Source organism: Odontesthes bonariensis, chromosome 7 (genome assembly GCF_027942865.1).
Source record: "Odontesthes bonariensis isolate fOdoBon6 chromosome 7, fOdoBon6.hap1, whole genome shotgun sequence".
In the NCBI taxonomy this organism is placed as follows: Eukaryota; Metazoa; Chordata; class Actinopteri; order Atheriniformes; family Atherinopsidae; genus Odontesthes; species Odontesthes bonariensis.
Window position 1 is genome coordinate 38,235,951 of NC_134512.1, and position 27,426 is coordinate 38,263,376.

At 42.9% G+C, this 27,426-nt stretch overlaps 2 protein-coding genes across 7 annotated transcripts; one reads left to right on the top strand and one right to left on the bottom strand.

The window, feature by feature from the left end:
• Positions 1-1,527: 1,527 nt before the first annotated feature.
• On the bottom strand, positions 1,528-21,465 carry gan (gigaxonin). Of its 3 annotated transcripts, none has more exons than XM_075470750.1 (13): positions 21,344-21,465; positions 20,687-20,907; positions 19,282-19,396; positions 18,851-19,201; positions 17,163-17,231; positions 15,008-15,159; positions 14,802-14,923; positions 14,601-14,713; positions 13,046-13,195; positions 10,858-10,994; positions 8,106-8,240; positions 6,263-6,372; positions 1,528-4,230 (listed from the first exon to the last, which is right to left on the bottom strand). In XM_075470750.1, exons 2-13 carry the CDS (start codon positions 20,869-20,871, stop codon positions 4,058-4,060), a joined length of 1,812 nt encoding a protein of 603 aa, XP_075326865.1. In that variant the 5' UTR covers positions 20,872-20,907; positions 21,344-21,465; the 3' UTR covers positions 1,528-4,057. The 3 variants fall into 3 exon arrangements, with proteins under 3 accessions (XP_075326865.1, XP_075326866.1, XP_075326868.1); XM_075470751.1 differs by having other exon boundaries at positions 20,687-20,910; XM_075470753.1 differs by having other exon boundaries at positions 21,330-21,465.
• Positions 21,466-22,215: 750 nt separating this feature from the next.
• On the top strand, positions 22,216-25,184 carry acd (ACD shelterin complex subunit and telomerase recruitment factor). 4 transcript variants are annotated; one of them, XM_075471136.1, is made up of 2 exons: positions 22,216-22,284; positions 23,447-25,184. In XM_075471136.1, exon 2 carries the CDS (start codon positions 23,537-23,539, stop codon positions 25,175-25,177), a length of 1,641 nt encoding a protein of 546 aa, XP_075327251.1. In that variant the 5' UTR covers positions 22,216-22,284; positions 23,447-23,536; the 3' UTR covers positions 25,178-25,184. The 4 variants fall into 4 exon arrangements, with proteins under 4 accessions (XP_075327251.1, XP_075327254.1, XP_075327255.1 ...); XM_075471139.1 differs by having other exon boundaries at positions 22,224-22,247; XM_075471140.1 differs by lacking the exon at positions 22,216-22,284 and adding an exon at positions 22,347-22,367.
• Positions 25,185-27,426: the final 2,242 nt, after the last annotated feature.

A 27,426-nucleotide genomic window follows, 5' to 3' on the forward strand; every position in this document is an offset into this window, starting at 1 on the left:
GTGAGAAAGGTGGAAAATGTGTTTGGATGGATCTGAACTTTTTGCTTTTCATAGCTGCGAATCGTTTTGATTAAACAAACCGAATCGTTTATCTATGATGGAGTCACTTTTCCTCCTCTGTGGCAGTGTTTCTGCATACCTCAGCGGGGTCCTCTCCGGCCCACATCAGTCACAGGACGCCGGTCAGCTGGTTTCTGGCAGCAGTCATGAGAAGGTGCTCGCTTTAACGCGGTTACCTCGGTCCCATAGCGTGGAGCCGGCTAATCCTTTTCCCTTAATCACTCCTCAGACTGATCCTGACCCGTGCACACACTCACGTTATCCTGCTTTCACACACTGAAGCCTAAACATGCTTTCACACACAGTCAGCTCTGTGGAAACACAGTAAAAACAACTCAAATGATTTAATATCCATCATGAGAAAGACACCCGATGCTGTTTAAATCAATTAAACACCAGCTGAAACTGAAGTTTCTCAGAAAAATATTAAGAATAATAACCAAAAATATGTCTGTAAATGAAAGCATTTTAACTTCTGTCATCGTTTGAAGTTTAAACCATGTGTACGCCACATTTAGCAGACATTTATATTCCCAACCTGCAGTTCAGTTAGCTTTACTTTTCATTCTTTACGTTAAAGAAAGCAGGAAGCCACACTAGTATCACTGCCTGCTGTGCAGACCGAAGCGCAGACCGAGCAGGAAACAGCGTAACAGGCGCGGCTGTCGGCAGGCGGCAGCAGGCAGTGATACGAAGGGAGAGAAAATAGGGCCGAGTGATTGTGAGCTCTGACTTTTTCCTGGAGAACGATTTTGTGATGCAAATGAAGAATGAAAGATGCAGAATGAAAACTTTTTAGAATGAAAATCAGAACGGCTCGTCAAATGAGTAACAAAGGGGAACTAAATAAATACCAGGGTTGTGTTTTTGGGGAGTTTTACACCTGCTGGTGACCTCAGACGCCCTGATATCTGCTCCCAGGAACAGGAAGAAGGAGTTTTACACAATATGTCACCTTTAACATTTCTTTTTGCTACATCTGAATGGAATTATTTAATTTCTCCCTCCTTTCCTCTCTTCGTTCTGCACATCAGGCAGTGATACGAAGGGAGAGAAAATAGGGCCAAGAGATTGTGAGGTCTGACTTTTTCCTGGAGAACCATTTTGTGATGCAAATGTATTACTCTGTTGAACGCATATTGTTTTGAGAAGCAAAACGCTTTATTTTTTAAACCCCAGCCAACTAGCCGGACTACCTTCATCAGCACCAAAACGAGGCTGGAACTCTGCTCACAGGACGCAGCAGGGGGTAAGAAGATGTTCAGAAATGATGCTGCTGATATGGGATGTTACACAGCTTCATGTCAGAAGAGGCGAACTGTCCCTTTAATGCATGCAGCGTATTTGAACTTGTTGTGATTGAAATGTTTGCACCAAAGATGAAGCGGCTGCTTCTCCTCCTCAGAAGCAGAACTGACAGTTTGGACTCAGCCTTTCACAGAAACGGGAACAGAAAGGAACTGGACGTTTGTTTCATCACTTTGGTGCTTTAATCCCTCTGACGTCAGCGAAACACACTTATTATCACCGTCTCATTACAAAACATCCGAAAAAGTACAAACTGAAAGCAGTCTGTCACTGTTTTTGTTTCCATCCTTTAAAAGTGTGTCCCCAGCGCAGAGTCAGGAGGTGTTATCAGTAAACCCGGCAGGTCGCCCCGTGTTTACTGTAAATGAGGGAATGTGAAAGAAAAACACAACAAACATCAGGTGTCGTGCACGGGCCCAGCTGGTGTGCACGTGCAGCGTGGCGTCCGTGTCCTCTGTGCTCACCAAGTCATTCATTTCAAATAATGAGGAAAGAAACACGTCAGCTGATCGTCAGTCATGACATCAGCTTGCACTCTGGATTCAAGAAACATTTCAGAACATTTCAGCCTGATCAGTTTAACCTGCTTTGATGTGTTTAACTGACAGAAGAGGAGCTCAGTCCCAGGCAGAACCCGACCCGACGATGCTGACCTGAGGGAAGCGTCACAAAGTGGGAGAAGCCTCGCTGTCCCGGCTGTTTTCTGATGTGCTGCAGGGCTGAAAGGTAACTATGATGTTCATGAGGAAAGGACACGAAGGCCGAAAGGTAAAAGAAGCTGGGATCAAATTAAGTAAATGTAATAAGCTGCATTTTGGGTCGTATTTAGCTTTAATAAATAGGTTTTGTTCCATGATTATCAGAGAAGTGAGAAATATGAATGATTTCAAACTGAACCAAAGGTAAGATCAGCAATGTGTTTAAAGATTAAATGAGATTGTCAAATTGCTCGAGCAGTGTTGCCCTGAATCTGCCCACCGAAAACCAGCAGGCTAAAAAAACAGCTAGCTAAAAAACCAGCTAGCTTAAAACCAGCTAGCTTAAAACCCAGCTGGCTAAAAAACCAGCTGGCTTAAAACCCAGCTGGCTTAAAACCAGCTGGCTAAAAAACCAGCTGGCTAAAAAACCAGCTGGCTAAAAAACCAGCTGGCTAAAAAAACCAGCTGGCTTAAAACCAGCTAGCTAAAAAAACCAGCTGGCTTAAAAAACCAGCTGGCTTAAAACCAGCTAGCTTAAAACCAGCTAGCTTAAAACCCAGCTAGCTTAAAACCCAGCTATCTTAAAACCCAGCTATCTTAAAACCAGCTAGCTAAAAAACCAGCTGGCTTAAAACCAGCTGGCTTAAAACCAGCTATCTTAAAACCAGCTATCTTAAAACCAGCTATCTTAAAACCAGCTATCTTAAAACCAGCTATCTTAAAACCAGCTAGCTAAAAAACCAGCTGGCTTAAAACCAGCTGGCTTAAAACCAGCTGGCTTAAAACCAGCTAGCTTAAAACCCAGCTGTCTTAAAACCAGCTGGCTTAAAACCAGCTGGCTTAAAACCAGCTAGCTAAAAACCAGGACACGAGCAGCTTTAACTGCTCAGCGTCTAACTGCGTCCAGTCGGCAGCTCGGTCCTGAAATAACTGAGTGACAGACGTGAGAAGGATAGAGCCGTCTTCTGTGTGGAATTTTCAGTTTGTTCAGTTTGTGCTGATCTCTGAAGTTAAAGAAGATGCACGTGTCGATGGGGAAACGTTTCTAAAATGGCGTCCAAGTGGATCCCTGAAGTCAGACTGAAATGTTTGAAATGAATCATGTGAGATTTAAGAGTTTTCTGTCCTGATAAACAAAAGGTAAACAAGAGTCGGAGCCACAGCAGCTCGTTAATGTGTAAAACATGAGAATAAAAGAATAAAAGTCCCACCTGATTAATCCCAGAAAGCAAAAACACAAATAATATTGTTCAGAAATACAGTGTGCGCCACAACTCCTCACGCTATAATATCTTAGTGTCGATCCTCTCACCCAACGAACCGTTATATATTACAACTTCCTTTCAAAATAAAACAGAAAAGATGTCACCGTTTAACATTACAACTTCCTTTCAAAATAAAACAGAAAAGATGCCACCGTTAAACATTACAACTTCAAAATAAAACAGAAAAGATGTCACCGTTAAACCTTACAACTTCAGGTGTGCCTTTCAAAATAAAACAGAAAAGATGTCACCGTTAAACATTACAGCTTCAAAATAAAACAGAAAAGATGCCACCGTTAAACATTACAGCTTCAGGTGTGCCTTTCAAAATAAAACCGAAAAGATGTCACCGTTAAACATTATAACTTCCTTTCAAAATAAAACAGAAAAGATGTCACCGTTTAACATTACAACTTCCTTTCAAAATAAAACAGAAAAGATGTCACCGTTAAACATTACAACTTCCTTTCAAAATAAAACAGAAAAGATGTCACCGTTTAACATTACAACTTCCTTTCAAAATAAAACAGAAAAGGTGTGGCAGTTCATAAAAAACACCACAGACTCTACAGTAGAATGACAACAAGCGTTCAGATGGGCTTTCATCCTGCTAAGGTTTTAGAGCAAACAGAGGTGAGAGGACAATCTAAACAGCTAGTGACGATTATACCTTAGTGTTTGTGTATCCCTTAAACCCGAAGCTACAGCAGTGTGAGGACGCTGGGGTCACACCCTGATCCGGAACATTCCCTGGCTCAGCTGCAGGCGGAACAGTCGACAGTTGGCGATGCGCAGGGCGGCGCAGGCCGATTTGGAGGGGTCGCTGGTCAGCATGGGCTTCGTGCGGTGCCACGTCCCCGTGCTGCGGCGGAACTCTCGGATGTAGTCGAAGCTCGTACCTGCACACAGCAAACGCCAGTCAAACGCCAGTCAAACGCCAGCCAAACGCCAGTCAAACGCCAGCCAAACGCCAGCCAAACGCCGGCCAAACGCCGACCAGCCGGAAACCCCATCAGTAGCCTGTAGGGCTGCAGCGATGCACTAATCTCACCATACGATACACGATATTCAGCCAACGATACGATTCGATACAATTCGATATGATTCGATGCAATTCGATACGATTCGATTCAATACAATTCCATACGATTCGATACGATTCGATACAATTCAATATGATTCGATTTGATACAATTCAATATGATTTGATTTGATACGATTTGATACGATACAATTCCATACGATTCGATACAATTCGATATGATTCGATTCCATACGATTCGATTCAATTCAATACCATTCCATACGATTCGATACAATTCGATATGATTCGATACGATATGATTCGATACAATTCCATACGACTCGATACGATTCGATACAATTCAAAATGATTCGATTTGATACAATTCAATATGATTCGATTTGATACGATTTGATACGATACAATTCCATACGATTCGATACAATTCGATATGATTCGATGCAATTCGATACGATTCGATTCAATACAATTCCATACGATTCGATATGATTCGATACGATATGATTCGATACAATTCCATACGATTCGATACAATTCAATATGATTCGATTTGATACAATTCAATATGATTCGATTTGATACGATACAATTCCATACAATTCGATATGATTCGATTCAATTCAATACCATTCCATTCGATACGATGCGATTCCATACGATACAATTCAATATGATTCGATTTGATACAATTCAATATGATTCGATTTGATACGATACAATTCGATATGATTCGATACAATTCCATACGATTCGATACAATTCAATTCGATACCATTCCCTACCATTCCATTCGATACGATACAATTCCATACGATTCGAAACAATTCGATATGATTCAATGCAATTCGATACGATTCGATTCAATACAATTCCATACGATTCGATATGATTCGATACGATATGATTCGATACAATTCCATACGATTCGATACAATTCAATATGATTCGATTTGATACAATTCAATATGATTCGATTTGATACGATACAATTCCATACGATTCGATACAATTCGATATGATTCGATTCCATACGATTCGATTCAATTCAATACCATTCCATTCGATACGATGCGATTCCATACGATACAATTCGATATGATTCGATTTGATACAATTCAATATGATTCGATTTGATACAATTCAATATGATTCGATTTGATACGATTTGATACGATACAATTCGATATGATTCGATACAATTCCATACGATTCGATACAATTCAATACCATTCCCTACCATTCCATTCGATACGATACAATTCCATACGATTCGAAACAATTCGATACGATTCGATACCATTCCCTACCATTCCATACGATACGATACCATTCAATTCGATACGATTCGAAACAATTCGATACGATTCGATACAATTCGATACAATTCCATTCGATACCATTCCATTCAATACCATTCCATTCGATACGATACGATACTATTCAATACGATATGATACCATTCAATTCGATACGATACGATGCGATTCGATACAATTCGATACACTTACATAATTTTCTGGGGTAAAAAAGGGACAGTGTGATTTGACATGAATCGTTGCCGATTGGACCGGTGGTCCGATCTTTGAACCGGAAGAACAACACCGCCAGACAAACAGAAACAAACGAGAGAGCTGTGCACTTTATACAACATTTTTATGAACTAATTTATCACTGTTTTGTATAATGTGACTCCCTGGCATTGTATTGTATCACCTTAATGTTCTGTGTTTTCACTAAATGTAACGTCTGACTTTTCAATAAAGTTTGCTTTAAAAAATAAAAAAATTAAATAAAAAATTGATACTTTATCGGGAGACAAAATATCGATATATATGGCAGTATCTATGAAATTGCTCAGCCCTAGCAGCCTGGGGACTGTTACGCACCCGTGTCCAGGTCTCCCACCACGTAGATGCTGGCGCCAATGGGCACCGCTCCGTAGACGAAGGATGAGCTGGCCTGGATACACAGGTTCTGGTCATCCAGGAACATCCACCTGCACCAGAACACAGTGTGTCAGTAACCACGGTCAACCTGTAGAGACCCTTTCAGATGATTCCTGAAGACTTTTACAACAAAAAGGAGGAACTCTGGAATTCCATTTGTGTCGGGTTAAGGTCGGTGCTCCAGGTTTCTTTCCAAAACCAGAACCGTTCTGTTTGACCCTCAGAAACTCCCAGACCTCCTGGTTGGGGCGAGTCTCCGTCCATCTGCTCAACTTCTAATCTCAGATTTATGCCCTAATGCAACAAAGTAAAACTTTTCTATCCACACGGGATTGTTTCAGAAGGGTTGTGGAGCATCCAGATGGCGCTCAGGGGCACTTCAGACCTACGTCATGGTTTATTTCCAGAGAACGTCACCTCTGAGGTGACTTCAGAGGTGGAATACAGTCAAGGAAAGTAACCCGAAGCCTATTTTAGAGTTTGTGATTTCTTGGAAAACAGTAAAAATAACTCGTCTCGCACTCGGAGGCAGTTAATAAACCTTTTTATGAGTTTACATTTAAGCAGATTTGGAATGAAGGGAGACAGCTGCACCTAACACATAACAGAGCTGTAAGATTGATTGATAAACTCAACACGCTTTGTTACTTTCTACTGTCTATCGGGTCGAGAACCTTTCAATCAGCTGATCGGTGCCAGACGATTATTCAATCAAATAACAGTTCTAATTTTCAAAATGATCAAATATACAACCACTATAACCCATTATAGATGTACTTTAGTTTATTAGAACTTTCCTTATAATAACTTTTCTTTATAATAATTTTGTCAATAATACATTTTCTTTATAACTTTTGTTAATAATTTTAACTTTTCTTTATAATAACTTTTCTTTATAATAACTTTTCTTTATAATAACTTCTTTATAACTTTTCTTTATAAATCACTTTTCTTAATAATATTTTTTGTTAATAATAAATTTTCTTTGTAATAACTTTTCTTGATAATTTTTTCTCTTTATAATAACTTTTGTTAATAACTTTTCTTTGTAATAACTTTTTGTTAATAATAACTTTTCTTGATAATATTTTTCCTTTATAATAACTGTTTTATTATAATAAATTTTCTTTATATTAACTATTCTTCATAATAACTTTTCTTTATAAAAACCTTTGTTAATAATAAATTTTCTTTATGATAAATTTTGTTAATAACTTTTCTTTATAATAACTTTTTTACTATAATAACTTTTCTCTATAATAACTTTTGTTACATCCACCGTTGACACCACAAACTGTAAACTTGTTTAATGTTTAACTCTCTTCTGAAACTAAACTTTCCCGTTTACTGGCTGTCATCTCTTCGGACTTCTGAGCTGCTTTATCGCTCTGATTTTGTTGCGAAAGCAGCAGAAAGATGCAGCTTAGTTGCTGCTGAAGTTGTCGGCTGTACTTTGTTTAACATGAAGAAGAAAGGAAATACAGCCGGTCCCATCTTCAGTGAAGGCGAGTGTTGCAACAGCCAACGCGATGGAAGCTGGATTTTAACTACAAGCTGAATCCAGAGGTGGTCAGAGCTCTGCCGGCTCTCTAATGGAGCAGCAGAACACTTTCCGATGACTCACGGGAATCCACCGGAGAATTTTTAGAAACATTTCAAACTCCGTCTGATGAGGGTCAGCCTCCAGCCTCCAGGGTGGAGAACGACCTTTTAGGCCGAATCCCAACTGGGAAACTAAAAATATCCCCAAATATAAAGAGTGGAGTAAAAGCTTGAAACGGACCTCCTCATCTCGTCGTGGTAGAACTCAGACTTGCAGGTCATCATTTGTCTTTGTTCGGGGTTTTCATTCTCTTGGCTTCTGACTCCGCCGAACACGTAGAGCTCCTGACCGATGCCGCACGCCACCGACCCGAACCTGAGCGGCACCACAGAAGAAGAGTTCAACAGAAAGGTCAAATTATTCTGTGAAAATAAAAAATATGGAAGTCAGAAGTGGAAAATTCTGGCAAATCATTTGGGAAAATGTTACAAAAACTGAACACAGATTAGATTCAGCGAGGACTCGCGTAATGAAGGGTTAGGGTTAGCTAGGTTTAGGCTAGGTTAGGGTTAGGGTTAGCTAGGTTTAGGCTGGGTTAGTGTTAGCTAGGTTAAGGTTAGCTAGGTTTAGGCTAGGGTTAGCTAGGTTTAGGCTAGGTTAGGGTTAGCTAGGTTTAGGCTGGGTTAGTGTTAGCTAGGTTAAGGTTAGCTAGGTTTAGGCTCGGTTAGTGTTAGGGTTAGCTAGGTTTAGGCTAGGTTAGGGTTAGCTAGGTTTAGGCTCGTTTAGGGTTAGGGTTAGCTAGGTTCAGGCTGGGTTAGTGTTAGCTAGGTTAAGGTAGGGTTAGCTAGGTTTAGGCTAGATTAGGGTTAGCTAGGTTTAGGCTCGTTTAGGGTTAGGGTTAGCTAGGTTCAGGCTGGGTTAGTGTTAGCTAGGTTAAGGTAGGGTTAGCTAGGTTTAGGCTAGATTAGGGTTAGCTAGGTTTAGGCTGGGTTAGTGTTAGCTAGGTTAAGGTTAGCTAGGTTTAGGCTCGGTTAGTGTTAGGGTTAGCTAGGTTTAGGCTAGGTTAGGGTTAGCTAGGTTCAGGCTGGGTTAGTGTTAGCTAGGTTAAGGTAGGGTTAGCTAGGTTTAGGCTAGGTTAGGGTTAGCTAGGTTTAGATTGGGTTAGTGTTAGCTAGGTTAGGGTTAGCTAGGTTCAGGCTGGGTTAGTGTTAGCTAGGTTAAGGTAGGGTTAGCTAGGTTTAGGCTAGATTAGGGTTAGCTAGGTTTAGGCTCGTTTAGGGTTAGGGTTAGCTAGGTTCAGGCTGGGTTAGTGTTAGCTAGGTTAAGGTAGGGTTAGCTAGGTTTAGGCTAGATTAGGGTTAGCTAGGTTTAGGCTAGGTTAGGGTTAGCCTAATTAACCCTAACCCCATCACGCTGAAGCCAAAGCTTTGGCTTGTCTAACAGTCACTGTGCGACTCTGGTTTCTCTGATTCGTTGCTTAAAAATGAAACGTCAGTAACTTCCTGCTCATAAAAATCTGATAAAAATCTTTAGCTTTTTTCCAGCTGCGGATAAAATCCAGACGAATATTCTGGACGTTTGGAATGAACGTGAAAAGAATAAATTACGACTGAAGCAGGATTCTTTGATTCATTCACAAACCACAATGCTTTAGGAAATTACTTTTTTATTAACCAGCAAAAGAGGAAAGAACATGGCAGAAAAATGCTAAAACAAAAGCAAACATGGTCATATAAATGATTACCTGAGCAGCATCTCACAATAACTGCAGCCTTTTTTTGGTTGAAGCGAATCGAAAGCAAACAGGTTAGATTATAAATCACTAAAGATAAAACGGGCTATAAAAGCTTTCGGTCTGGATCCAGCAAAACAACAACCTTTGACGAGTTAAACGGGAGTTACCCGTTTATCTGTGTTAGCAAAGTTAGCATTGGTTAGCATTGTTACTGCCGGACAGCGATGGAGGCAGATACAGATTTGGGTCAAAAGATTAATATGAAACTGTGTTGGGTTCAATCCAATTTCTCCCCCTGCTTTTATATGTTGGGCTTTCTGTCTCAAGTAAAACAAGCAGTGAAGACCGAAGCATCTAAAACAGCAGTGAACTTTTATATAAGAACCACAGGAACCAATGAGAGGATATAAGTGCATCAGGAGCAGCTGAAAGCAGCAGGAAACACCTCCGCAGCAGTTATTAGGTGCAGGAAGTGCACGGCCACAAAGACCACTCTGTGCACATCCTCTCATTGAAAAATAAAATGTCTGAAGGAGCTGTGCAGTTAGCCACAATAAAAAGGGGGGGGGGGGGTCAAACCTTTAAAAACAGCTAACGTGTTCACGTCGGACCAACTGCAGCATCATAACAATGACAAATTGCACAACTGCTCATTTTGCACTAATAACATTTGCACAAATATCATCATAGTACAATATAATGTAAGTTATCCATACATCCCATATTTCATATTGGTTCAGTCTGCTCAGTTAAATTTATTTTTACCTTTATTGTTAAATGTACAAATCTGTTTTTATTTAGTTTACTGATGTTTATTATTATTATTATTTACCCTACTCTTCATACTATAGGTTTGTTTATAGCTGATGTTTATTCTCTATTTATATTCTATTCTATTTGCTTGTTTTTCCTTTAATTGTTTAAATATCTTTTATCTTTTATACTGTACGCTGCTGCAACACAATAATTTCCCAAATTGGGATGAAAAAAGTACTTCTCTATCTATCTATCTATCTATCTATCTATCTATCTATCTTGTGTTTCTACTGCCGTGACCGAGCGACTGTTTGAGTGTGAATGTGCTCCAACTCCAGCCAAACTGAAACCAAAACCAACAGATCCAGGATTGAGACTCTTTTCCTGTTGTGCAACACATGCAGGTTAAATGTGCAGCGAGACCTCGAATTACAAGAGAAAAGAGAGGGCAGCAGTGTGAGAAAGCCTGTCACCTGATCAGATGTTGGAGGCTGCGCTTACCTTCTCTCTTTCAGAGGACAGAGGCCCGTCCACTGCTGGGTTTTAGGGTCGAAGCATTCAACAGAGTCAAACAGCTTCCCGTAGCACCCCCCACCGATGGCGTAGATCTTCTTATTCATGGCAGCATAGCAGCCGACCTGAAGGGAGGAGGAACACGTCGGACACATTTTCATTCCAACTCCTCATTTCTTCCAGACTTCTCTGTGACCTTTAAAGTGTCCTGATCAGCAGTTCTGCAGCTTCCTGAAGCTCTTTGACAGTTTTCCTGCTTCTTTCCTCATCTTCAGTCCAGTCCTTGTACCTGAGCATCTTCAGAGGAATGTGTTTTCTCTTTGTTAAGCCACTTAACTCTGAGCTGTGAAGCATTCAGGCAGGAAAAAGGCTCCTAACTCAAGGGATGAACCAGTGTTGTGTCCAACTGAGCAAAGAAGCTGTTTTAAACTGGATCTTTAGGCACTTTGTTCCCAGCAGCCTGTCACAGAGACACATCATTTGTTCCCATTTCTTTAGCTGCATCTGTGAAAAACAGCTTCATAGTTTCAACTTTGTTGTACATTTACGTTAAAACTGCTTTCAGTTACCAAAAGAGTCAAATTAATATAAGAAATTCAGTTTAAAAAAAATCCTAATTCCAAAAAAATGAATGTTATCACGTCTAAAAGTAGAAAAGTAGGAAAAAAACAGACAATAATAAGAATTATATGTTAAAAAACATCAAGAAAAAGTAAATAAGATTCAATTTAAAGCTTAAAAAAGGAATATGAGATATAATCTAATGACTAATTATGGAACAATTAATATAAATTAAATGATTAAACTGTTTTAAGCCACCAGAAATGAATAATCTAGAAGCTCTTTGTGGGTTTTAGGCTGGAATTAAGATTTGTTCCCATTTCTTTAGCTGCATGTGTGAAAAACAGCAAAGATAACACAGTGTGACAGCTGATCCATCTGCTGTTGGCCCAAGCCTCATCAGAAATGGGCTCCATGGAAGGGTGGCTGTCAGGAAGCCGTTCTTAAGGAAGGGAAACAGGGAGAAAAGGCTGAGCTGTGCCAAAGGACACAAGAAGTGGGCTGAAAATCAGTGGCAGCAGGTCTGATGGAGGGATGAATCCTCCCCAGAGCCCGGAGCTCAACATTACTGAAGCAGTGTGGGATCATGTTGGCAGAGAACGCAACAAAAGGCAGCCCACATCCAAAGAAGAGCTTTGGGATGTCCTTCAAGAAGCCTGGAGAACTATTCCTGAAGACTCCTTAAAGAAAGGACAGAAAGCTGTCTGAGAGGGTTCAGGCTGTGCTGGAGGAGAAAGCAGCTCAGAGCAGATATTCACTTTAAAGCTGCTCAGAACTGAACAAACTCTGGTTCTGCCTCAGATTCTGGGTTTATGTTCATGTTGGAACACGTTTCAGTGAATCTCAGTGACACTAATTCATCATGGCTCTCACAGAGAAGTCTGCAGAACACTAAAAAACGGCATCTGAGAATCCTACAGGCTCCAGTCTGACTTTCTGAGAGTGTCACTGTGCAGGATGATGAAATGGGTCCATTGTGTCTCATTTTATTTGCAGTCATTTCTACTCAGAAAGGAGCTTCAGTTATGTGTGCTGCGAGCAGGCAACAACTAAATAACACGGCTGGAAATGTGCTGTTTTATTTCCACATTTGTCCCGTAAAGCTTTCAGGCTCTCGGACCTTTCCTGTCTTCTCCTAACAGACTTTAAAGGAGCCGTTTAAACGCTGGCTTTACGCAGGTTTACGCAGGTTGTCTCAGCTTTTTAAAAAGGACCATGAATGTTTTTTTTTTTTTTTAAATAATATGAAAATAAAATGTAGAACTGACTATAAGACTAATAAAAAAAAGTGTATTTGTTGGGTTTGTGGGGGACTTGCTGTTAAAATGTGCACTAAAGATACTTTGACTTTCAGGTGACCTGAGTCCTGGTCTCTGATTGGTTCATCACTGGTGGAAACAGAAGAAGTGATGCTTTAGCACCACCTGCTGGTGACACGTGGGAGTAACACTATCTATACATATAACTATAAAACATACCATTTATTGTGTATTTAAAAACTGTGGATTTTTCCTACACCCGTCATCTATTTCTAAGCCTTTTAAATATCATATGTCATAATGTTCCATTTAAAAACATGATCATCTGTATTTTGTGTGTGTGAGTGTGTGGTCACCTTTCGGATCATGGTCATACTCGTCTGTATTTTCCAGGTGCTGAAGTGAGGATCGAACACCTCCACAGTGATCAGCTCCGTGTCGTCACTCTCTCCGCCCAGAACATAGATCAGACCGTCCAGTTCCGCCACGCCAAAGTTCTGGCGAGCCTGAGAACATCAGAGAGGCCACACTTAAAAGGTGGAGGTTAGCACCGTCACCTCACAGCAGGAGGGTTCCTGGTTCCGAGGCCCCCGGCTGGGCCTATGCGTGGGTTCTCTCCGGGTACTCCAGCTTCCTCTCACCGCATGTTACGTTAATCGGTGATTCTAAATTGTCCCGAGGAATGAGCGCGAGCACGTGTCTCTGATGGACTGGCGACCTCTCCAGGGTGACTCGTCCCCCCCACTGAACCAAAATCCATACTGAATAAAACCAGAAAGCTGAACTCACGTCTTCCTGTGACTGAATGTTTCAGATATTCTCTAAAAATTAGGGCTGGGCAACGATTAAAATGTTTAATCTGATTAATCACATGATTTCCCTGATTAATCACGATTAATCACATTTGTACGCAGAATCCAAAAATGAATCCAAAAGTAGCGTATAGCTTTTAGCATTTAGCTTTATTTTAAATGTGCTGCCATATGAATGAAAGTGCCATAACATTTGTTGTGCAAACACACTTTTAACATCAGCATCTTTCTGTAGTTTTTATGTAGAAGCCTCGCTCCACTGTCTGTTTCCTTGAATGACTTGCTGCTATCAGTTGTGTGTTTTGCCTTTAAGTGATATTTTAGACTGGAACTACTACGCTGAGAAGACAATTCAACTTGGCTGTAAATGCAGGAGTATTTTTTTTAATTTATTTTGAAATACGTGCTTTTATGTTGAAACAAGTAAAACAGGAAGTAGCGCCGGTTAGCAGGCTGTGTTCGAAACCGCATACTGCATATTACCATACTCATCGATCAGACAGTATTTAGAGCGTTTACCCACAATGCACTTCGCTCCTGCCCGAGCCGAAATCAGCCGGCCTGAAGCTGATTTCTCTAAAGCTCTAAACTCTGTAAACTTTAGCAACATTTGAAACATTTTCAGGCGAGAAAGTAGTCGTTTAGATCCCCAACGTGTTGAAAACCTGACAAAATACCGGCTGTTTACCATTTTGTTCCCACGAATTCGGCGCTACTAAAGCTAGCCGCAGTGAGCAACGCACTTCCGGTTATTTTCACAAAATAAAATACCTGTTGCCTGTTATCATAGGGAAAGCCATTACCATACAATTGGTGCTTTTGTTTTGAAAACAGGAAGTGAACCTACCCTCGTTGTAGCTAGCTTGAAACTGCCGTTTGACAGGAAATGACGATCGGCGACGTCACGTTACGTTGCATCTTGGGTAGTTTGAGTATGAGTAGTAACCTCATGATGCATACCCAACATTTCGGAGAATCTAGTATGCATCCGGGAACTTAACGCGATAATAACGAGTTAGCTCGCCCAGCCCTACTAAAAACATGTACTGTTACTTTAAATACAGGTGTGTGTGTGCAGGCCAGAGAGGGGAGTGCGTACCTGAAGCATCGGGGGAATCGGGCTCCAGGAGTTGGAATCGGGGTCATATTTCTCTCCACTGTCCAGGACTGCGTTGTGTTCATCCGTCCCACCCATCACCAGCAGGAAACCCTCTGACAGGAGAGACACAGTCACATTAATCCCCGACCTGCTGGTCTGTTCCACACGTTTCTGCTTCTGAGCTCCGAACGCCGCACTGACCAGCAGCGACCACGCCGTGGCCGAGGCGGGCGGCGCTCATCGGCTGCAGCTCGATCCAGGCCTGCCGGTTGGTGTCGTACAGCGGACACATGCAGCGCGTCACGGCGGTCGGCTTCCTGGTTCTGAAACCATCAGAGCAGACGTGAGGTGAGAGGAAGACGGGATGAAAAAGATGGGATCCCAAACGTCTGGCAGACGCGACTCACTTGCGATCTTCTCCTCCCGCGATGACGATGCACTCAGAGTAACCTCTGGGTTTGAAGGCGTCCAGCAACGCCTCGCCCTGCAGCGCCCCCTCCGTCAGCACCTTCTGACAGTACTCTCGGATCACCTCCCTCATCAGCGGCTCCCCCATGGCCTGATGGAATAATACGGCAAAAACAGCCACATCAGCAGCTGAAGCAACAAAAAAATTTAAGGCTCAAAATTAGGGGTTAACTCGTTATTTATTTAACATCGATAAATATTATATCGCGCATTAACGGAGATTTTATTATTTATTTTATTATTGTAAAAGTCTGTCGCTCACAGGCTTTTATTTTGTAAAAGTCTGTTGCTCAAAGGCTTTTATTTTGTAAAAGTCTGTCGCTCCCAGGCTTTTATTTTGTAAAAGTATGTTGCTCAAAGGCTTTTATTTTGTAAAAGTCTGTTGCTCACAGGCTTTTATTTTGTAAAAGTCTGTTGCTGTCTGCTGTGGAACAGGAAAAGAAAGTAATCGGCGGATCCACCAAACATGGAGAAGGGTACGGAACTTTTACTCGGCCATTTTCATGTTAAAGTTCTTCCAGACGGCGGAGTCGACAGAACCAAAGTCATCTGTAAACTCTGCCAAGTTGAATTGTCTTCTCAGCGTAGTAGTTCCAGTCTAAAATATCACTTAAAGGCAAAACACACAACTGATAGCAGCAAGTCATTCAAGGAAACAGACAGTGGAGCGAGGCTTCTACATAAAAACTACAGAAAGATGCTGATGTTAAAAGTGTGTTTGCACAACAAATGTTATGGCACTTTCATTCATATGGCAGCACATTTAAAATAAAGCTAAATGCTAAAAGCTATACGCTACTTTTGAAATCATTTTTGGATTCTGCGTACAAATGAGATTAATCGTGATTAATCAGGGAAATCATGCGATTAATTAGATTAAACATGTTAATCGTTGCCCAGCCCTAGTGTTTTACATCATCCCACCTATCTGAATCCCACGGTGTTAATATCTCATAATCCTCCTTATTATCTAACAGACAAATGGGCCCTGAACAGGCAGGTTTTTGGTTGCTTCTTCTTTAACTGGGCGGGAAATGTGATTCAGAAGCATCGTTTTCTGATGGGGACATACGATATGTGTGGGTGTCTGAAGTGATGACCAACTGAAAACACCCCCCCCCCCCCCCCCCCCACCCCCCCCCCCCGTCTCTGTGTTAGGAGTCTGAAAATCTGTCATTCGGGGATCCATTCGGACCTGCAGGGTTCTGTTATGTCACAGTTTCAGGTTTCCACTCATTTCCTTTTTGCTTTGCTGCTGCTAACAGCAAATTCTCATCGGCAGTTATAAAGTTCACCAATTTAATCAAGAAATAAGCAAATTGTAGGAGCTATTTGTAGAGTTAGTTTTTTTTTTTATTCAAGTTGTAAATTTAATTAGCTAATTATGAGTAACTTTATTTGATTCATTTCAGAGCTTTATTTAGATTAGATTTTTCTTGCTAATATTCTTTCATAGCTATTTGTTTAGAATATTTTTGCTAATTGGGTCACACTGGGCACCTGGAGTCCCAGCATGCACCTGGGTGGGCCGATGGTTTTTATCAGGGAAAAGGAGAGAGCAGCAGGTTTTCTTTGTTCTTTTGTTTGTTTTATTGTTTGGAAATAAATCATCAGAAAACGCAAGAATTCATTTTGGACATTCATCTTCTTTTGCCTGCGTTAAACCACATCCCCCATGATGCATCAGTGGCCTTTTGATTTTGTTTGGTTTACGTTTAATTTGTTTTTTTAATGGACAAATGGCCACTACACAAATAATATTAAATTAGTCCCATTTTTATATCCCGACAAAGATATCTTTGTTAAAAGATATAGCTTTGTCTTTATTTAAACTGTGCTTTATAAATAAAGTGGATTGGATATCTGACTTCTTGATGACGTTTCCTTTAGTTTGTTGATCAGTCAGAACGACTTTTATGTGCAGTTAGTTTCTGAAAGCAGCAACAATACTGGAACCTGGAACTTAAACACGTATATATTCAATTACTGTGTCAAATCAAAGGATATCAGTGAATGACTCATAGCTTCCCTCTCACATATGTATAAGGTAAAGATGTTCACACATTCTCACACATGCACTTCCTGTTACTCCACCTGCTCTCTCAGGTAGCTCACGTCCAATCCCTGCTGCCACACGGCAGACATCACCTCCTTCATGTGCACCTGCAGAACAAATCAAACGTGCATGGTTGATAAGACTCAGATCTGACTTTCAGCAGCTTTTTAACACCTCAGAAACATCAACAGAATTAAAGGTTTCCAGGAGAAACTCATCCATGCATCCATCTCCAGCAGACTCCATCACTGTAACGCTCTTTTAACTGGACTTCCCACAAGGAGCATTAAACATCTGCAGCTCATCCAGAACACTGCTGCTGGAGTTTTAACCCGGACTAAGAGATCTGAACACATCACAGCAGCTTTAAAATCTTTACTCTGGCTTCCAGTCAGTCACAGAATAGATTTTAAAAGCCTGCTGATGGTTTACAATCTGTGATCTGTTCAGAGAATATAAAGCCAGCAAAGATCTGAGATCCAAGGACTCAGAAATGTCCTGTCCATCCAAAGAAAACTGGCCAGAAAAAAGGCCACGATTTATTATCTCTGTTTGTGTCTTGTATTGATAGAATAAATGCAGGTGGTGATTTTAAAAAAAGCATATATCTGCAAAGTTTATAGCTTTATTAATTTTTTTTGTTATCGTGCCCCCCCCCCCCACCCCCCTCTGTAACCTTAACCCTTTGCTGCTGAAAAAAAAAGGCGATTTTCACATTTTCGGATGTTTTTGTTGTATACAATGATCTGAAATGTAGACTTAATGAAGGTAATAAAAAGCTGGAGTTGGCTGGATGTCTTAAAGTCCTAATATCATAATGTGTACAATGGGCTATGTTTCTGTTCTAGCTCTCCTGTAGTAATCATATGTTGTATACCTTTGATTTTATTGATAGCTTGCTGCTGGTTGCATGCATCATACAAGTTCTACATTTCTTTACAAAAACAAACAAACAAACAAACAAACAAAAAACTTCATAATAAAATTCCACACTGTTAACAAAATTGACGGTCATGATCTATGCTAGTGTGACCATATTTTCATTACCGAATTGAATTATTATTATTATTATTATTATTATGATGCTTGAAGTTGTAGCAGTAGTTTTCCACCGATTTTTTTCAGGTATTGTTTTCTGCCCCCCCCCCCCCCCCCAGATGAGCTAATGGCGCTTTTCCACTAGCTCGGCACGGCTCGGTTTGGTTGCGTTTCCATTACACTTCGTGCCTCCTCGACGTGGGCGGGGTCGTCGTAACACGGCTGCGCGTGTTGCTGCTCACCCTGCGGCTTTTTGTCGCACAGAAGGCAAGAGAAGAGAGCCAGAGAAGACTCCTGGCCGCCAGACAAAACTAAAGTACCAAAAAGTACCAAAAAGTACCGGAGAGTTTTGTTACGAGCTTCAAAAAGACGACGTTTGAAGGTAAGCTAACGGCTGCTAACGCTAGCTTTTATTATCCGCGTTATGACGCTTCCAGTGACGACACCCATCGCCCAATCAGTGGAAGGCAGTCGGCTGACGTCACGTTTTAGTAACGCTTCGGCCCGCTTGGAACCGGGGCTGAGGTGGTACGGAAAATCGTGCCGGTTGCAGGTACGGCGTGCTAGTGGAAACACGCAAAACGCGCCGAGCCGAAGCGAGCTAGTGGAAAAGCCCCATAACTGCCCACCCACATGCCATTCTGGACACACCTCTGTTTCACCCACTTCCACACTGAGCGTTACCCACCCTGCGGTCATCGGGGTCGTGCGCATACCACCGCACCACAGCCTCCAGCACGTGCTTCTCGTTGCCCACGTTGAGCTTCTCCATGGCCAGCAGCTCGCAGAGACGGTCGGGGGGCAGCTCCCTGAACTCCTCGGTGAGCGCCACGTCGCGAAAATGCGTCTGCAGGAACTCGGTGGCGACGTAGTGAACATGGTGGAGGCAGTAGTGCAGAGAGAAGAGCCGGATGCCGATGCAGTTCTCCGCGGTGATGCAGCTCTCTAAGAACTGGCAGCACAGATTCTTCAGGTCGGTCATGAGGAGCAGGTCGGACGCCTGCACCATGTCCTGGATGGTTTCTTCACTCAGGGCAATCTGAGAGTGGCAAACGCAAAAAAAATGAAGACCAAAACACAGAGCCTATCAGGATCCAAGCATAAGGCGCCAACACTCACTTCCCCGCTGAAGATGTAGTCCAGGATTTGTTTCATGATGGCCATGGAGACCCCCTGCAGCTCGATTCTGTATGTGGACCCATCTTCTTTGGGAGGATTGTAGTTCAGCTTGGTTCTAACCATAAAATATTAGATTAGATTAGATTCAACTTTGTTGTCAAGTACAGGTACAAGCCAATGAAATGCAGTTAGCATCCAACCAGAAGTGCAAAGGTGTGCGTTTTATATATACAGAATAAATAATATGCACATAATATACAGAGAATATATACAGCAGCCGCGGCTATTCAGAGACGACACGGGAAGCCGGGCAGCCTCTCCCATTCTCTGGCGAAATTGCTACATCTTCAATGTTAAATTGACGATAAAACAGTTATTCACAAAACACAAGCTATGCCCAATACTGCATTTACTTTCATAACCACAACATGTTGTCCTGTAGCTTAATGAAGGGATTTGTTCTGAAATCGTTCACTGAGGAAATCATGTTATGAAGCCGCCACTAACAGCCGGGCTTCCGAGCCGAGGGCTGCCCGGCTTCAGGAGGGGGCGGGAGAGTCGAGTTTTTTCTACAATTCTAGGTCCTCATTGGCTAAATCGACAAAAACTCATCACTTCCGAGGCTGCCCGGCGTCTCTGGGGGTAGATTAGACGTGGGCGTGTCAATATGAGGCGCTGTGTCGGGATGATTGGAGTTAGTGTTTGTCCATCATGAGAGATCTTGTGGCAGCCGAATTTTTAAGCGGGGAGAAGCACGCTGGAACTTCAGTCCCAAAGCGGATACCAAAGACACTGGCTGTCTGTGAAAGTGCTGTCAGAGTTTCACTCATTTCCATCCTCACACACATACACTTTTGTAAATATTACACTGTAAATAAGAAACACATCCTTGTTGTTTAGAAATTTTGTCAATCATATTCCTGTTGTGCATTTGTTTGTCGTGTTAGCTAGTAGTTTTGTCACAATGCTCCATCAAACTCTAAGTATTCATTATGACAGGGAAAAATGCTCCACAGATTCTGATCCAGCCATTTACAGGCCTTAAATTCCATCATACTTGATTTTGGCCTTGCTGTGGGAATTTTCAAAGTCTCTACCTTCTTTCTGTGTATTTGCTGGGCATAGTTGTCATACTAGACACAGCTATGTTATAACTAATTCTTTTGAACTTTGCTATCTTCTGCTTTGGGATGGCACGAGCCACTACAACCCTGAACGCGTAATACGGGCTTCCCCTGTTTTAAAAGTCAGCAGCCGCCACTGGTATACAGAAAATATATTAAGACAAGAACATGTCAAAGCATGACAAGAAAATCTGGAATCATTGAGTGAAAGTGGGCACACCCATGCTATTGTGGACAGATAAATGCGTGATCATATCTGGGACCGCCTCTGAAATCCTAACCTGATGTAAGGGCTGGCAGCAGCCAGGATGTTTTTCTGGACTGGAAGCTCTTCTCCATCAACCACCAGCAGTGCATCGTGGAAACTTTGCTCTTGCCAGAAGGTGCGAAGAACTCTGAGGAGTTTCTGGGAGTGTTGCGGGTCCGAAACCTTCGAACCGGCTTCATCGGGTGCAGAGTTGGGCATGTCTCGGTTGGGGCCAGCCCCAAAGCGTGCTGTTCTCTGTTGTCAACAGGAAACAACAACCTGACTGTTTTTGCTCAGCCGATCATTTCAGCGCCGAATAACGTGTGAAAACCTGCTTTTTCACAAGAAGTGTGACTCATCCTCAATAAGTAGCTTAATCTAATCATACCGAGTAGAAACTCCTTAAATTAGCAAATTTCTAAATGGGGTTTGGCAAGAATAGCTAGGCTAGTAGCAAAACAACAGACGTGCAAATAAAAAGCCCAACTGACAACAACATAATGTTGCGATTAATTCTAATAATTTTAGAATTAGAGATGTTTCGTTAGCTAACAATGGCCTTTATTTGGTCAAATGTTGCCAAACGGGTAAAGTAATAATCAGGCTAATGCTCCAAACCTGTATGTTGACATTGGATAAAAGTCGTTATCTGTTATTGCATTTGAACAACGACTCACTTTAAGTATATTACCTTAAGACAGCGAAGGAATCTGGTCTGTTTTTTGGGGCATAGGAAGCGGCGAACTCCACTTAGAGCAACATGAATCACTTCGGGCGAGAATGTTGCAAGTGGACGTTACGGAACGCGTGCAAACGGGTAGTGAACCAATCGGCTTTCAGCAACCTTTACGTAGAGATAATGTGAATTAATGTATTTTTTTTAAATCAGATATTGTTTTGATCTATATGCAAATATATAAAAGTTAATCCCATTTAGATATTAAAAATAAATAATATTTGTGTATATAGATTCTACGCGGTTTTTTTTCTTGAAAAAAATAAAACCCAAAATCTAAACGGAATGCAGCCATTATGTAATTAGTTCACCATCACCGGAGAGTATTTCCTGTGTCAATAAAAGCTTCTTGACATAGATGTAAAATTGTATCTTGACTCAATCTCGAATTCAATTAACAAAAAGGCTATAGAAACAATAAGTATTTGGAAAGACTATAACTTATTTTTGTAACTCGCATTTAATTGTGTAATTTTTTTTTCTCTCTTCTGTTCTAACAGTTTTCTATCGTTGTATTTTTTAACTATGTTCTTCTTTCATTTTATGTCCTTTGTTCATTATTGTACACTATTTCTTTCATGACTACTGTTACTGTGATATTGTGAAGATAAATAAAGTTTATTAAAAAAAATAATAATAATAAATAAATAAAAGCTTCTTGACATGAGCATCTAACCGGTGAAAAGTTTGAATCCGCTCTAAACACATAATTTCTTTTTTTTTTTTAGAATGATCGGCATATTGATTGAAAAAAAAATATATAAATATAATTCCTAACCTTTATCGAAACAGTCTTTGAAAGTTACTGACGTCCGTGCTTTTAAGTTGAAGCTGTCGTCATATCCGGTTTGGTCTGGAGGTAATTTTCGCTGCCGCCGCCATAACTTCGACCAAACGTAAATAGTCTCGTTATTCTTTGAGCTGTGTGACTGTAAGGTGTGGTCTTCGGTTGTTTTTAATCAAGTAAAAGTTTTATCAAGTTGAGTAAATTAAACTGAATAACCAGGCTGGGAAGAAGTTGAAGCGAACGCGCTCGCGCTCCACCATACGTTTAAATTTGAACTTTTCTAACGGCTCTGAGGAAAAACGGAATCGTCCCGTATTTAGAAACGACAGCACCAGTCCCGTATTGAGCTGAATTGGGACGCACTTTGCCCCGTATTACTGTGAGAGTCTAAAAATAGTCAGTATCATGCCAATGGAAATGAATAACAGGGGTCTTTATATGAAAATGTACGGTAAACGTTTTCCCAGGCCCTGTCCTGCTCGGTGACCAATGAGCTGACAGCATATTCACACACGAGAATACGCTGTCATCCCATTGGTCGAGGAGTTACTGAGAAGATAGCGGAAGACAACAAAGCAGCATACATGGCAGTTACGCAGACGCCGACACTACTTTAAGCAGTGGGAGACAAAGTACTCAACTCTAATACTAAAGTATTGATACTCATGGTCAAATCTTACTCAACTACAAGTAAAAGTCGCTCAAAATTTTACTCAAGTTAAAGTACTGAAGAACTTACTTTTAAAAGTACAAACTACATTTTCTAATATCAGTACATTGCTGTATTGTTTTCTGAATGCTTTTACAGAACCATGTAACTCTCTGAAACCACTTAATGTAGACTTTTTGCACCACTCTGCTACAAAATAACAACAACACAGCAGCTCTGAGCTAACAGTGCAATAGTACTTTTACTCAAACGGGGAGAAAAACATTTTTTCATTCATTCGTCTTAAAGTATTGGTGAAATAAAGACACAGGTCCAGGTTTAAAAAAAAAAAACGAACTTCTCCTTTAAGAAAGATACTTATTTTATTCTGTTAATTTTGTTATTTTATATTAAAGTGAATTGCTGGATGATAATTTGTTTTCCAGGTGTTCATGTCACTCAAAAATATGCATCTAATTCAAATTGGGTTCAAGTCAAATAGTTAAAAAATTGTTTCACTCACAAAAAAAGGGGCTAAAAAAAAATTCACCAGGCTAGGAAAGGGGAAGGCAATCGGTTTCGGCCGGCCCTTCTAATGAGGTGTTCCTTATTTATTTTTCAGGGAGTTGGCAACCCTACTCTGAGGTGACGTTGTGATGGAGGAACCACCGACCATCGTGAGATTTACCGACGGAAGCTAACTGGTGGAAACATGTCTCGAGCTGCCCGGAACAGACTGACTCCCTGGATAGAGAGTCTGATCCTGAGTTACGGCGGCCGTGAGGAGGGAGAGGGCGGCGGCGCCGGTGAGCGGCTGAAGGCTCATGTTATCGGGGTGGGTCAGATGTCCCTGTCCCAGGTCCGGGGCTCCGACGGCCCCACAGGGCTGCTGTTTCTGTCCGACGGGGTGCTCCAGATCCCGGCCGTCCTCACCGCGGCCGCCTGGGAGCATCTCCAGGAGCAGGAGGACCGCGAGTGCTTCACCAGCCTGCTCAACACCACCGTGTTCGTCCAGGACTCCCGGCTGCGGTTTCACATGGCCCAGGAGCAGACCAGGTGCAGGTTCTTCTTATCGGTGGGAGAGCTGGCGACGACCGCGGCTGGGCCGGTGAGGGAGAAGACCCCCTGCTGCACCACGCTGCCCTCCGTCAGGATGAAGATCTGCAGGACGTGGAGGGCCCTGCTGGACCAGGAGGGCTCCCAGAGGAGCCAGTGTGAGTTTGATCTGTCGGAGCTGCTGGGCGAGTGGCAGCACGACTGCCTGCAGGCTGTGCTGGAGGACGTCAGGCAGAGGCTGGTGGCAGCCTCCACCCACAGCCCGCAGCCCTGCACCTCCACCCACAGCCCACCTGTGACCCGGCCCCTGACCAGCTGGGATGTGGACAGGGTCAGATACAAGGGGGAGAAGCCTTTCAGCGTCCCTGTGAAGTTTCTTCTGATGCCTGAGGAAGATTCTCGGCCCACGCAGACGGTGGCCGGGGCTGGAAGAGGGACGCAGACGGCTGGAAGCGGGACGCAGACGGCTGGAAGCGGGACGCAGACGAGGACAGAGTCCACGCAGCCTCCCGTTGATGCGCCGTGCAGCCAGATGTCCACGCCGGCAGGTGCAGAGACGGTGTGGGAAGGTGTTGGGAGCTCACCCGTCCTGGTGGAGGACGCCATGATCTCAGGAGTGATTGACATGCCTTTGTCCAACCCCTGGGACATCTACCCCCCTCCGTGCGTCACCTTCTCATCCTCCGATTCGTCCCGGGAAGCGACACCTCCGCACAGCCCCGCCTCCTCCAAACCTGACTCTGTCACCATGGAAACCAGCACGCAGCTTCCCGTCCACAGTTCAAAAGAGTCGGGCTACTTCCCCCCGTACCAGAGACAGCCAGCCGGCCTGTCAGCCACAGCCTCTGCGTCTCTGACCCCCTCAGACAGACCGCCGGCCTCAGCCAGACCGCCGGCCTCAGACAGACCGCCGGCCTCAGCCCAGCTGAACCGGGGCCGCGAGCACGTGGACGATGGCGTTCAGGAGAACTACAGGAAGCCAAAGAGGAAGAGATGCGAGGCCACGCCAGAAGTAACGGAGGAGGAGGAGCCCAGCGGGAGCCCCCCATCGTGGCTCTTTGAGTCTCAGGCTGGAGCCTTCGGGGTCGAGGAGGGCAGCGGCCCCAAACTGCCCGGGGGCGGCCCGAGACGGACGCCCAACACTCACAGCGACGGGAAGCCGCTCACTTACTCCTACAAAGTGTCAGGACAGAACCTGCAGGATTTCAGCCGATTCAGAGTCGCTGCAGCGCTGCTGCACTGGGCCGTCAGGTACCTGCTGGCTCCCAGGAGGACGGACCGTCCTGAGGGGTCCTGAGGGGACCTTAGGGGACCTGAGGGGACCTGGAGGGGTCCTGAGGGGTCCTTAGGGTGACCTGAGGGGGTCCTGAGGGGTCCTGAGGGGACCTGGAGGGGTCCTGAGGGGACCTGAGGGGTCCTGAGGGGGTCCTTAGGGGACCTGAGGGGGACCTGAGGGGTCCTTAGGGGTCCTGAGGGTGTCCTGAGGGGTCCTGAGGGGACCTGGAGGGGTCCTGAAGGGTCCTGAGGGGACCTGAGGGGTCCTGAGGGGGTCCTTAGGGGACCTGAGGGGGTCCTGAGGGGACCTGAGGGGTCCTGAGGGGTCCTTAGGGGACCTGAGGGGACCTGGAGGGGTCCTGAGGGAGTCCTGAGGGGGTCCTTAGGGGACCTGAGGGGTCTTTAGGGGGACCTGAGGTGGACCTGAATAGAGCAACACCTGATCAGCAGGATATCTGTCAGAAACCGTTTTGATTGTCATCTTTGTTACTTTTCAGTAAAATATATAATTGTTTTTAGCCTCTCAGGCATGAAGATCCGGAGCCTTTATTTAGACTTCAGTAAACACGGTGGATAATCTTCTTAAATGTTTGTTGGTTTCATCTTTGAGGACTGAGGCTTTGAGACTTTGTGGCAGTAAAATCTGGGTTTGAACCTGTTGAACCATTTATTTGTGGGGCAAACATTCAGGCTTCGGGTGAAGCCGTGAGACCGGTCGTCAGCTCCAGCAGCTGTTTTAATTGTTCACCTCAGAAAAATAATAAATAAATAAATCAATATTCTGCAGCTTCGATTCCACTTTCTAAGCATCAGCGGCATTATTTAAACCCTCATGCTGCGTGTACACCAAGAGCGACCTACGCTACCTGAGCGCCGGAAATCATTGTTTCTCTATGGAGGGTGAGAGAACTGCGCTACCAGAGCGGATTCCAGCGATTAAACTCAAGCTAACATTATGGTAATGAGCTATGACGCGGTTCGGCGAAAACCAATGACAATCCACAGATTGTAAGGGTCCGACAGTCCGCGGCGTTGCGGAAACAGACGTGTAAACTTTGGTTCCTAGGTCCTACTTCCTTTAAACATGGCTACTGAAAAATTAATCGCAGCGGTGTAACCCCACGCATACCTTTCTCACTGCAATTAAGTTTTATTTTGGATTTATTTTATTGTCACAGCTGCCTCTATTCCTGCTCTTCTCAGGTGTACCTAATGTAGTTTTACATCATTTGTAACGTGATGTATATCTTGTATAACAAATTGTAAATAACAACTCGTTTATTCGTGTCCCTGCCCTCTCTTTCCTCCTTTGTTCTTTTCTGCGGGGGTGCTGCACAGCCGCGGGGCCGTAGGTCGCCCTTGGTGTACACGCAGCATAAGACATGTTCATAAAACCTTCACCTCTTTAGTTTTTGTTCTCTCTTTAGGTTTTGTTTTCAGAAGTCAAACATACTTATTTTCATAGAAGTTGCAGCGGGGGATCTTTGGTTACAACACACACGTTTCATGGCATCGTTTAAGAGAGCGTTAATCGCTCTCCAACATCTTGTGTTGGTGATAAATAGTCAAACTGCTGCATAAAGTCTCCTCCAGCACATCCCAAAGTGGGAAAACGAGGCCTCGAGTTTTTAAGATGGCCGTCATCGACTGTTCAGATAACATTTCATTCATTATTCGAGGATAAAAGCCTTCCAGCCTCTAAAATAAAAACAGTTCTGGCTCATATTTTGCTGTTGAAAAAGATATTTATTCATCTCATACCAGCAGATGTGGAACTAAACAATATTTAGTGTATTTAAATACAGATGCAGGGTGATGTGAGGGAGAGAAGCAGTTCTCTGTTTGTCCAGCAGGTGTCACTAAACACCACACACCGTAAAACCCGGGATGAGACGCATCAAGGTGATTATTCCAAAGTTAACCTCAACAAACAGACCGAAAAACAGATTGTAAAGTATTCTAAAAGAATCCTCAGATAAACACTTGCTGGTGGAGAGTCAATCCACAGAGAATTGTTTGTTTACTGTTGTTTTTCTGCCGGGACTTTCAGGATAAACACGAATAAACTGAAACGATAAAAGCAAATAAGGGGGAAACTCGAAGAAGTTTGAGATTTCCAGGAACTCGATAAGTTCACTGCAGCACAGATTGTACTTATAAATGTATTAAGGGGAAGGAAACAGGAAACACCAGGTTTGTTAGTTTTAAGGTGCCAAGTAAATCAGAGTTGGGGATGTTTCTACACAAGGTGGGATTACAGGACGTTCAACT